General features: G+C 39.2%; 1 protein-coding gene across 1 annotated transcript; it reads left to right on the top strand.

Annotated features, from left to right (window-relative positions):
• Positions 1-2,912: 2,912 nt before the first annotated feature.
• On the top strand, positions 2,913-4,705 carry LOC110798431 (uncharacterized). The gene is made up of 2 exons (XM_022003607.2): positions 2,913-3,886; positions 4,341-4,705. The coding sequence occupies exons 1-2, from the start codon at positions 3,251-3,253 to the stop codon at positions 4,455-4,457; spliced, it is 753 nt and encodes a 250-aa protein (XP_021859299.1). The 5' UTR covers positions 2,913-3,250; the 3' UTR covers positions 4,458-4,705.
• Positions 4,706-9,880: the final 5,175 nt, after the last annotated feature.

Raw genomic sequence — 9,880 nt, 5'->3', positions numbered from 1 at the left:
TTAATTAATTCGTATCCTAATAGGATTACAATTCCCTTTCCATACCTCTATAAATAAAGGCCTAGGGTCATTATTTTGCATAGAGTATTCAAGTATTCAAAGTGATTTTTGAGAGCAAAAATCCAGTCATATAATTGCCTACATTAGCCGAAAATTCTAAGTACCTTAAGGGCGATCCTAGTTGGTCAAGCTTAAGGCGGATCCAGACGTGCTGTGGACTATCTACGGAGGGACGACACTTGGAGTCCTAAAGACTTGTTCTTGTTCGGTTCGGGCGCAGCTAGGGAGGGCACGCAACAAAGTGTATGCATCTAAACTATGCTAAATGATTATGTGTAAATAATATGCTTTCCTGGCTTTATGGTTTTTCCGCATGATTTATGAATTGTCATATGTATCATAACCTAACACACGGAAGCTTGAGGCATTTCATGACATGTGAAGAAATACTTAGAAGCACCGCTTGGATGAGTATTAGTTTAGTTTCTTGAGGAATATGGATATTAGACCAATTCAAGATTTTCCCTGCTACCTTGTCCACCAAAAACTGGAAGTTGTCCGCTTTCTTTCCATGAATATCAATTGGAACTCCTAGGTGATTATGTAGGGTTATGAATAATACAAAGAATAATTCATGCGGAAAAACCATAAAGCCAGGAATCCAAATTAATTGCCACATAGTCAATTAGTATAATTTAGGTGACATACAATGTGATGCGTGCCTTCTCTAGCTGCTCCCGAACCGAACAAGAACAAGTCTTTAGAGCTCCAAATGTCGCCCCTCCGTAGAAAGTCAACAGCACGTTCGGATCCGCCTTAGGATTCTTTATTCATAAAAAAACATTAAAAAATTCAACCCGCCAACCCTTCCCCCTCACAATTTATTTTGTGGTCCCGTACAACCCCAATTCCCCCCTCCCTGAAAAAGTTGACACATTTCCCACTAATTATATTGAAAAAACACCCCATTATCAACTACTATCTCCGTCTCTTTTTGTTCTTTACGTTTGATATTTTTCACGCGTTTTAATGATTAACTAGTATTTGGGCTCGGGCGATGCCCCAGATTATTGGGTGAATAACAATAATTATCATATTTTTTTAATGAAATTATGTTCGAGTTTTAGTCACAAGATAATTTTTATATATTATAATAATATTAATTTTGCGTAAGTGACATGTAAAAGATTATAGCTCAATTGGTTAATGTTCTAGTGTTGAAAGTGGAAGTTGTGGGTTCGAATCTTATGCAAGCCATATTTCTCATTTTTTAAATGAAAGTGATATAAAAGTGGATATAGAACATATATTTGTGGATTGAGAGAGAGCGCCACGTGGCATGTAGACGTTTGTAGAAAGGCTTTTTTAATTTGCATTGAGATTCCTCAATATTTTTATTTAAACAAGATAAATTACGTTTATTTATAATGTTTTCACTTTTATCAAAATTATGATATTGGGAAATTAAATGAGAAAAAATTTAATGTCCCAATGAAAAAGTGTGAGAGAATAAATGACCTAATGAATTTAATTGGTTAAAATAACAATTGGACACAAATTTTGATAGAATACTAAGTCATTTATGTGATAATATAAACGAAAATGTAAAGAACATTTTGAAATACCCAAAAAGGAAAACGTAAAGAACAAAAAGAGACGGAGGGAGTACCACCTAATTGAATAATAAGTCAATTAAATTGCCTTAAACTATGTGTCGGTCAAATCGGGGTGAGTATTCCGGACAAAGGAAGTATTGCAATAGTAGCTGAAAATCTAGAACTCAACTAGGAGTAGAATTCTAGAAGATATAGGATTTTAAACTACCTAAAACATAAATTCTACCTTGAATCGAATTAGGCAAACACAAAAAAACAACACCCCTTGCAAACGGCAAGGGGTTGCTTGAGGCCCAAGCTACTTCCGCGACAAGTAAGCTTGGTGGCCAAGCTATGTGCATGTGCGGCCCATGCACTATTATGCTACTTGCACACGTGACTATGCGCTATAGTCGTTGCTCGTGTACATGTGCGGTGTTATGATGTTGTGTGCGTGTGCGTTGTGCTTAGCTTGCTCATGGGCCTAGCTTTGAGGCCAACTCATGCACGCTTGTTCTACGATGCTACGACCATGGGCCGCGATGCACTTCGATGGAACAACATCCTTTCATATATAGGTGGGTGTGAAGGTTTTCCCATGAGACAAACAGTTGTACGAGAATGTTGTACTTATGACACAACTAAAAGCAACGCTTTCAAAAACTTATTATTTGTGTTACAAAGGCGGCGAAGAGGTAAGTCAAATTGAAACACTGACATGGAACAAAGCCACTTAGCTCATAAGGGTCATTCTAGCTAGCGTATCCCTCAAATTTCAAATAGTCTGATCCATTTTTGGCAAATCTAGGCATGTCACTAAAAAAGAAATCAAGCACGTAATTTCGTGCTCAATCAAATATGTGGTAAGACATTTTCACTTCCAAAGTTTTCGGGATTTTCCTCCCATTAGATTGATTTTTGTCAGCTCCAGGGCGGATACATAATTCCGGTGTGGGCGTTAGAGCATTGAGAGGATCTTCTTGTGAGTTTGAGCATTCAGAACCAAATGCAAAGCATAACTAATATCACACATAAGCACGATCTGACATGACCCGTCGTGATGCTTAATTTTGTCGTACCCAAACACACACAAACCCAAATTCAAAATTGACACATGCTACAACATGTTTACTCCTACAAGGTTGTCCTAAGGTCGTGCTCATTTCGAACAAACTGTTTCGAATTTTATGTTGAATCAGATCAGCCTTACCTAGCGCCATCTTTATGGACAAATAGACTTTATTTTTACAATAATCAAAGCAAAGAAAATATTGGGAAGCCATCAAAAGGGTGAGTCATGAATGATTTCACTACGAATGGGTCCTATTGGACCACCTTGTAAAAATATCTAGTGTCTATCTTTGCCAAAGATAAGCTTCCCTAACAGAAGAGTACACTACTCCAATTTCTATTGCCTTTGATGTGATCATATTGAATCTTCTCCTACACAAAGGGACCAAATTAAAAGCATTACAAGTTAACATAAAGGTCCACTCCCCCCACCCCAAATGGAGTAGCCTTGTAACACTAGAATTCCACACTAAAGTCCAATGAGAAACTTCTCTTCCCTTGATCAAAACCCCCATCAAATTCCCTAAAAGTTCTTAATATATGATCAAATAGTATCTCATATTTTTAATCAAAAGAGAAAAATAATGGATCTTGAAGAGTGGGATCTTCTCTCTGATGAAGGGTTTATTGATCTCCATGAAAAAAATAGTGGGGCAAACAAATTTTGCCCAAAATCAACTACAAGTGTAATTGACATGAATTATTTTGAGAAATTGAGTGAGCCGGAGAAGAAGAAGATGAAGAATTCAAGGGTTATTCCTGTTCCAATTCAGTTGGATCAATCAATTGGGGAAATCCCAGAAGAAGTAATCAAGTTACCAATTGATGATGATCAAACACCAAAATCTGATGAAGCTGATTTTGTGGAACCAGCTTCAAAAGTTTTCTTCAAGAAATTGAAGGAAAATGAATTTGTCGACATGAAAATGGACTCACCCAAGTCATTAAACAGGGGAATTTTGGCTCAAATTGATGTGGGTAGTTACCAATTTGAGAAAGTTGAAGAAAAAAAAGAGGGGGATAAAGATGAAGATGATAAAAAGAGTAATGAAGAAGGTTTGAAAGTTTGGAAATGGGCGATGACTGGAATTGGTGCTCTTTTCTCATTTGGTTTTGCTGCTGCTACTATTTCTTTTGTTGTTTTAGGTAACCGACACAAGGAAAGATGCAACTCTTCCAACAATCAGGAGCTTCACTTCCAGCTTTACGCTCATGACAAGGTAATTTTGCCTGCCTAGTTATCTTTTACCTGAATTCAGTAACAGCTCTTAAATCTTAATTATCACCGACTGTTTGTTCTTGAGTTTAATATGATTGATTAGCTTCTTATTATACCTTGATCTGAGACTTAAGGATATTGTTATATGTTGCGCATATGAATTTTCAATTTCTTTTTTGATAATGATTGTATGATACTAGTACAAGGGTCGGTCTGTTTGGCAACACTAGTTGAAATTGAGCTGAAACTGATAAGACAGCTGAAAGTGATAAACTAACTTATACCAAGTATTAATTTAAAAATTGAAAGTTGTAACATTTTGCTATTGATATGATCTTTCCCGTCAAAGAAATGAAAAGGGTGATGCAATATACAATAATTAGAAATTTTAATGTGTTTATAGACTAGAAATGAAGAAGTGTATTATTGAAATGATGTAAGTTATGTGGTTACAGAGATTGAAGCAAGTGGTTCGGCATGCCACAAAGCTAAATGAAGCCCTGAGTGTAATGAGAGGTGCACCGGTGACTCGAGCGCACATTACGATTGGGGGTTACCATGAAGGTCTTTAAAGAGGTTCTTCTTATAGTTATAATGTCTGTTACTGGAATCAGACGTACAGTATACTATAGTAATATAGTATAGCATAAACGTACTTTTACTACGAGTAATATTTTTCAATTTCTTAGTTATCTTTGAGCTTGATCAACTTATATTCCATATGAACATCTTGCTGCCTGTTTGTACATAGATTCCAAATCCGTTTGTACTTCTCTTTATGAGATTCCTTATCAAGTATACACATATGTTTAAAACTCAAGGGAAGGTGGTCCTTACTCCTTAGTTCAAGACATTATTGTGCTAATTTCCAAATTTATATTCAAATATTGTTCATAACTAAATTCTACTTGTTTTTTGGAATCAATTTTGATTCAATTTTCACGGCTCTTGCTTTGCTGAGATTGATGGCGAGGCGACCTCTTTAAATTTGAAGATATTAGATTCGTGAGTTGATCTAAATTCATTGAATTTCCTATCTTTTTTTGGTTCTACTACGAGGAGTTCCCACCGCCTTCGGCGAGGTAATCTCCCGTGGGATTGAATTTCCTATCTTTGAAAACAGAAATTTATTAACCAGTTTGGTGACAGTGGAGAGCAATTTATGGATGAGTAGATCCTTGATTCCTTGTGCAAGTGTGTTGTGTAATTGTGTTCCACACATCCATGTCATTGTGTATGGTGCATCCGTGCCGTTGTGTATGGTAGATATGTTACACTCCGACCTATCAAGTACTACGTATAGCTTAACTATTTCAGAGAGATTATGGATGGATCCTTTATATTCCTTCTAGATTTTGATATTCAATAGAAAAGTATTAGAAAAAAGGAAAATGATTTTGGCTCATCGAAAACCAATATTAGCACACCCAAAATCAACAAAGTGTTGTGTTACATAAAAAAAATGCTGTCAAGAATCTTGAAACAAGTTGTACTAATAACTGGGTCTAACTTGTCCTGTTTGGCTCTAATCCAACATGGCAACATTCTCCAGCTTTTAAAAAAATGATGCATATTATTGTAGCAAGTTAGCAACGGACATGAGCATTAGGGGTGGTTTTGCACTTATGGAGATCAGTGGCTCCTTTATATTCTCTTCGTATTTAAAAAAAAAATACACTTAGACTGACACGTAATTTTAGGAGAGATAGTTGAATTTATTAAAATAAGATGAAAGTAGGGTAGTGGATGAATGAAGGACAACTTTTGTGTAAAACCGCCTTATCGAAAAGACCACTTTGATTGCTTAACTAATTGATTTCATTGTTTAACTAATAAGTTTAAGTGCTTAACTAAGTTAGTTTCAGTGTTTAACTAATTATTTCTAGTGCTTAACTAATTAGTTTCAGTACTTAACTAATTGGTTTCATTTCTTAACTTATATGACACCAAAGTGGTTTTTCGTGTAAGACCGCCTTATATAAAAATTTATAATGAATTATTTATTATAGTAAAAGATGATGTGAGTAATCGAAAGTGATGACCAAGACATGCCAAAAAAGAATACTGTATCTCTTTTTAAAATATGGCCGTTTAAAAAAAGTGTATATCTTTTAAAATACGGAGATAGTAACACTCTCATATAACTTTCTCCTAGTAGTTTGGGGACAAAGGTTTTTTCTCACAAAACAAGAGTACTAATAATACATACTTTCTCCAATCTTTTTGTATTGTTTTCAACAAACGGTTATCCTGTGTAGATGAGAAACTTTTTTTTCAATTTTTTTAGTAAATCTAGAAGCATTCGTTAAATTATCGGTCACAAACTTTTCTTGTTTTCCCAATCTAATTATTAGATTAGTTAAATGAGTAATACTATCAATAAATGAGTAATACTTGATCCTATTTCTTTCACACTTGAATAATACTATCAATAACAAGTCAAACAACACTTACAAAGTTACAATCGCAATAATCTACCTAATATCTCAATATGAATTTCATCTCCCTATTCTAGTAATGGATAAGCTATACTATGACACAATCTTGAGTTCTTGACCATGATTTAGCGTCGATGTCAAAGCATCCTTCCTTTACCTTTACCTTTACATTCACTTTCGTGTCAAGTTTAGGAGTAATTATATCAGCCACTTGGACTGTATGACTTTCATGAAACAATCTTTATAGAAATAAAGTCATAATCAACTACTTTGCCATTTATTTTTTCAAATTTTCTTCTCTTATCAAATTAAAATAATTTTTATAAAACAATTCTTTATTTTTCTATCAATACACATACTATGATAGGGAAAGTTAAGCAATTTTATTTTTTTAGGGGGGAGAGAGAAAGAGTGGGGTACCATGGCTTGATAGAATAGGCTTAAAGATTAAACTTTTGTTCCGGTGTTGAAGTGGATGGAACAATGGGCTTCGAATGAAGGCCCTTTCGAGTGTGTTGAAGATCTTGCTAGCTTGAATGAGTAATGCCCGAATTCACCTGCACAAAGACAATGTTACTAGCCTCGGGGGTGTTTCCGAGGAAAGCCCCTCCGATGCCTAAATAAGAACAATGCTCAGATTCTAGAGAGAGAAGTTCTCTAGAGAGTAGTCTTAAGGCAATAAATTGGACGTACCTTGAGGTGTGAGCCTTGGCGGCCTATTTATAGTGTTTGTGTAATAAATATCCACATAGGTCATTTATTGTTTGGTGGGCCTTGGGCCTTGCTGGCTAGTCAGCCGTTTTTGTAGTGTTTGTGGGTTTGATGTTGTTGTATTGAGCCATTGGGCTTTGGACTTTAATGGCCCAATTGATAGCCAATTGGGAGCCCAAACAACATGCCCCCCAGACCCGGTCCATTTAGTAATAAATGGGCGGGTTTCCATATACCAGAAGTTGGAAAGTTTTCCCTCTCTATTTTCAAAAAGGGACGTTGGAACCCACGCACCAGTGGGACAGGTGTCCAAAGGATGCTCCAGATGTGGCATTGATCGTACGGCTCAAGATAAAGCGGAAGTTAGGCAGTTCACTGAGTGGTGGCCTATAAATACTTGACCCAAATCATCGTTCAAAACTTTATTCGCAAAAAAACTTTCTTAAGCTTTCCCAGAATTCCGGTGGTTTCTCTCGTGAGTTTTCTTTAGATCTTCGTGAATTCATCAGGAATCAGCTTCGGGGCTTTGTTCTATTCGATTCATCGGCAGTTTTCGCTCCGAGGAAGGTAATTTGTTTCCTATTCTTCTCTTTATCCTTCAGTTTCTTTGCACTTCGGCACTCTATTTTTTGGAGTTTTGCCATGGCTGGGGGAAGGTGGAAGAAGAAGTCAGGTGTAGTTTCATCGTCCAGTGGTTCCGAGGAGAGGTCGACGAAAGTCTCTTCCGAGGCTGATGAGCGCTCGGGGAGTGGGGCTCATGCTGGGCCGAGCCATAAAACTGGCGCTACTGGTCGCTTTGCTGTTCGTCCCTTCTTTCCGAGGTGGTGGGAGGAAGCGGATTTCGAGGGCAGGCTTGTTGCTCTGTTTAACGATCCGAGCGAGATTGCCGGTCCTGACGGCACGGCCGTTGATGGGGAGTGGTTGGTTGAAGCTCGTCGGGAGCGTTATCATCGGCTTGCCGAGGATCTTTATGGCATTCAATATGCCTTGATTACTGGTGTGAGCTTCCGCTTCAGAAGCATGCTCGGGTGACGAAGCCGCCCCCAGGTTTCATTGCAGTGTATCTCCATCATTTTGACTACGGGCTTCGATTTCCTTTGGATCCGTTCGTTTTCCGCGTGTTGGAGGAGTACAACATTTCTTTGGCCCAGTTGACGCCAAAGTCGATGCGTCATATCATATCTTATCGCTGGATGTGCGATTTTCTAGGTTATCCCCCATCTCTCGAGGTTTTCAAGGAGATACACGAGCTCGGGAGGAATCAGAATGCGCAACATGGTTGGTGGACCATTACCAACAAGCGGCTTCGGAAGGGCGAATTGCAGTATCTAACTACGTTTCCTTATGTCTCTTCGGTTCACAATTGGAAGAAGCAGTGGCTTCTAGTGCGAGTGCCCGTGGATCCGAAGCATCCCCATTACTATGCACCACCGAAGTGGTTTGTCAAGGTGGATCCGGAGATGTCTAGGGTTGGCTCGGTCGATCCGGAAAATCCGGATCATGTTGCTCTTCTGGAGTGGTTCCGAGCAAAAACGACTAGGGAGCCTTTGCATTGGCTTCCTAATTTCCATTATATCACTCAGGAGGCTCTCCTCGCTGCTGCCGGTCTCAGTAGGATCTACGATAGGGGTGAGATTTCTCGTGCTGAGATCGTGCTTCGGCTGAGGTGTTTTCCTCTCCTTGGCTTTGTTTGTATCTGACTTTTCTTTTTTTGTTGCAGCGTTCGGCGAGGCTGCTATTGACCCCGAGAAGTTGGGGTACAAGTTGGAAGGTGGGGAGATTCTTGTTAGCTGCCCTCCCTACGATTTCAAGGCGAGTAATGCTCGGCAGCCGAGACTAGAGAGTTATAAGTTTTCGGATCACGCCTTGGCTCATCTTGACGACGTCCGAGCTGATCCTTGGTCTGCTGATCGTCCTGGAGAAGCAGTTCCGAGACAGACTATTCTGCCTGAACTGGTAACTACTTCTGATCCGGTAACCCTCTCGTTCTGTCTGTTCGGATATGAAGTACCCGCCGTTGGTGTGGAGATTTATTCTTTTCCCTTTATGTAGGGTCCCGAAGTGACAATTGCTGCCCCGGTCATTTCGTCTGCTTCATCTCCTCCTTCTTTCTCCCTTCCTGAGGTAAGCGTTACTCTTTTTTCCTCATCTTCCTCGTTCTTTTCTACTCGCTTTCTCATTCTTATCTTTTCTAGGAGTCGCGGAGGTTAAAGAAGCGGAAATCCTCGGAGGAAGAAGCTTCTCGGAAGGGAAATTCGGTTTCGGGGGAGAGGTCTCCGAAGAAGAAGAAGTCTTCTCTCTTTTCTAAGGTAACCCCTCGTCCCGAGGTTCTCGAGTTTCTGAGCCGTCGGCCTTATTTGACTGAGGAGAGGATTCAACAGGTTGTTGCCTCGGATCCGAGTCTTGCTGAGGCAGGAGAACGATATCTCGCTCGGCAACAAAAGGAGATGGGTCCTCCCAAGAGCATGTGTCGCTTCATTGTTGTCCCTGGCCAAAAGCTGAAAAGTGTGGTCGTGTTGGTGCCCAATGATCCTGTGGACCAGCCTTTGGCTGAGGAGACTGCTATTCCATCGCCGCTGAAGCCGCTGACTCCGGTGGGAGTAACTGTGTAGGACATTACTCACGAAGTGGAGCAGGCGGAGGTGGATGCTGTTAGGTTATGATACATATGACAATTCATAAATCATGCGGAAAAACCATAAAGCCAGGAAAGCATATTATTTACACATAATCATTTAGCATAGTTTAGATGCATACACTTTGTTGCGTGCCTTCCCTAGCTGCGCCCGAACCGAACAAGAACAAGTCTTTAGGACTCCAAGTGTTGTCCCTCCGTAGATAGTCCA

This window comes from Spinacia oleracea, chromosome 3 (assembly GCF_020520425.1).
Source record: "Spinacia oleracea cultivar Varoflay chromosome 3, BTI_SOV_V1, whole genome shotgun sequence".
NCBI classification, from domain to species: Eukaryota; Viridiplantae; Streptophyta; class Magnoliopsida; order Caryophyllales; family Amaranthaceae; genus Spinacia; species Spinacia oleracea.
This window is presented reverse-complemented; position numbering and strand designations above follow the sequence as displayed.